The 1,223-nt window shown below is 32.7% G+C and overlaps 1 protein-coding gene across 2 annotated transcripts in view; it reads left to right on the top strand.

Annotated features, from left to right (window-relative positions):
- The first annotated feature begins 225 nt into the window (after positions 1-225).
- The window catches only part of LOC104266458 (kelch-like protein 12), a 2,770-nt gene continuing 1,772 nt past the window's right edge, over positions 226-1,223 (top strand). For both annotated transcript variants that reach the window (XM_026837882.1, XM_026837883.1), the window contains exons 1-2: positions 226-400; positions 633-762. In XM_026837882.1, coding sequence (XP_026693683.1) covers positions 292-400; positions 633-762 — 239 coding nt within the window. In that variant the 5' untranslated portion in view covers positions 226-291. The remainder of the gene's footprint in view (positions 401-632; positions 763-1,223) is intronic.

The raw sequence follows: 1,223 nt of genomic DNA on the forward strand, positions 1-1,223 counted from the left end.
AAACAATGACTAGTGTTGTCATACAGGTCGCTTGTTGGCATTTGGTGGATGTTATAAAGTTATTGGTAATCATATTGGTTTAGATTCAATAGAAAGTTTTGATCCAAGAAGATCATACCTTATTCTTTAAAATTTATCAGAAACACTTTACATTGTTTAATAAAAATTAGAAATATTGTTAATCTTTAGTTTGATTGTTATCAAATATTTAATGATTTCAAACATAATTCATGTACAGGTCGCTTGTACACGTTTGGTGGATTTGATGGTTCTTTAAATTCTTTAAATTCAATGGAAAGTTTTGATCCAAGAGAAGGGAAATGGGAATCACTAAAACCAATGAATGAGAAAAGAGGGGCATTGTGTGGTGTTGTTTACAATGATGAGATTTACGCCATTGGTTTGTTGTTTATTCTATATTTAGTTATTTATGATGTCACAGTGTAACATTATGTTGTGATAAACCAAATATACCAGGCAATCATGAAATATTTTACACTGTAATATTCAGAATACATCTTACTATTTCTGACTTGCCTAATTTTATAAAAAAAATTGTGCCAATGGACTACCCTATTCTTTATGTGTCTTGTAAAGTTATTATTAGTTTGCTTAATTAGTTATTTATTAAGGTGGTAGTGGAAGAAGTGTAGAGCGGTATAACATACGAACCAACACTTGGACCAAAGTTAGCAGCTTGAACCACGTGCGGTATGGTTCTTGTGCTTGTGTTGTGAATGGGAAGATATACGTCATTGGAGGGTAAGTTTCTATTCAGTGTACTGAGAAGCACTGGTGTAAAGTATTTATCAAACCCAACAAACTATTGGGACCTGTTTCTTATGTAAGGCTTGGCGAGCCGCAAACTTTCACCAGTTAACAATAATAAGTAAAACAAGAGAGCATAGCTTTAATAGGAGGTCACATGCATTACGACTTTATTAAAAAAGATATAAGATAGATGTATAGTACACACTGCAAAGTTCATAAGTTTCACTAGCTGCTATAAATTTGCCACCATTTGTATACATACCCAATTCACAATACATATGCCATCGCCTTGTCTGGCTGACGTGAAGGCTATACACCCTTTTCATTATATTTGTCACGCCTTATTGGTTTATTTCTTAAAATAAGTTAAAAATATACACGCTAACTAGACTGTTTTCGGAAGCTAAAATATATACGTTCATGTTCAATTGACAATATTCTGCACGATTGCA

This window comes from Ciona intestinalis, unplaced genomic scaffold (genome assembly GCF_000224145.3).
Source record: "Ciona intestinalis unplaced genomic scaffold, KH HT000031.2, whole genome shotgun sequence".
NCBI lineage: Eukaryota > Metazoa > Chordata > Ascidiacea > Phlebobranchia > Cionidae > Ciona > Ciona intestinalis.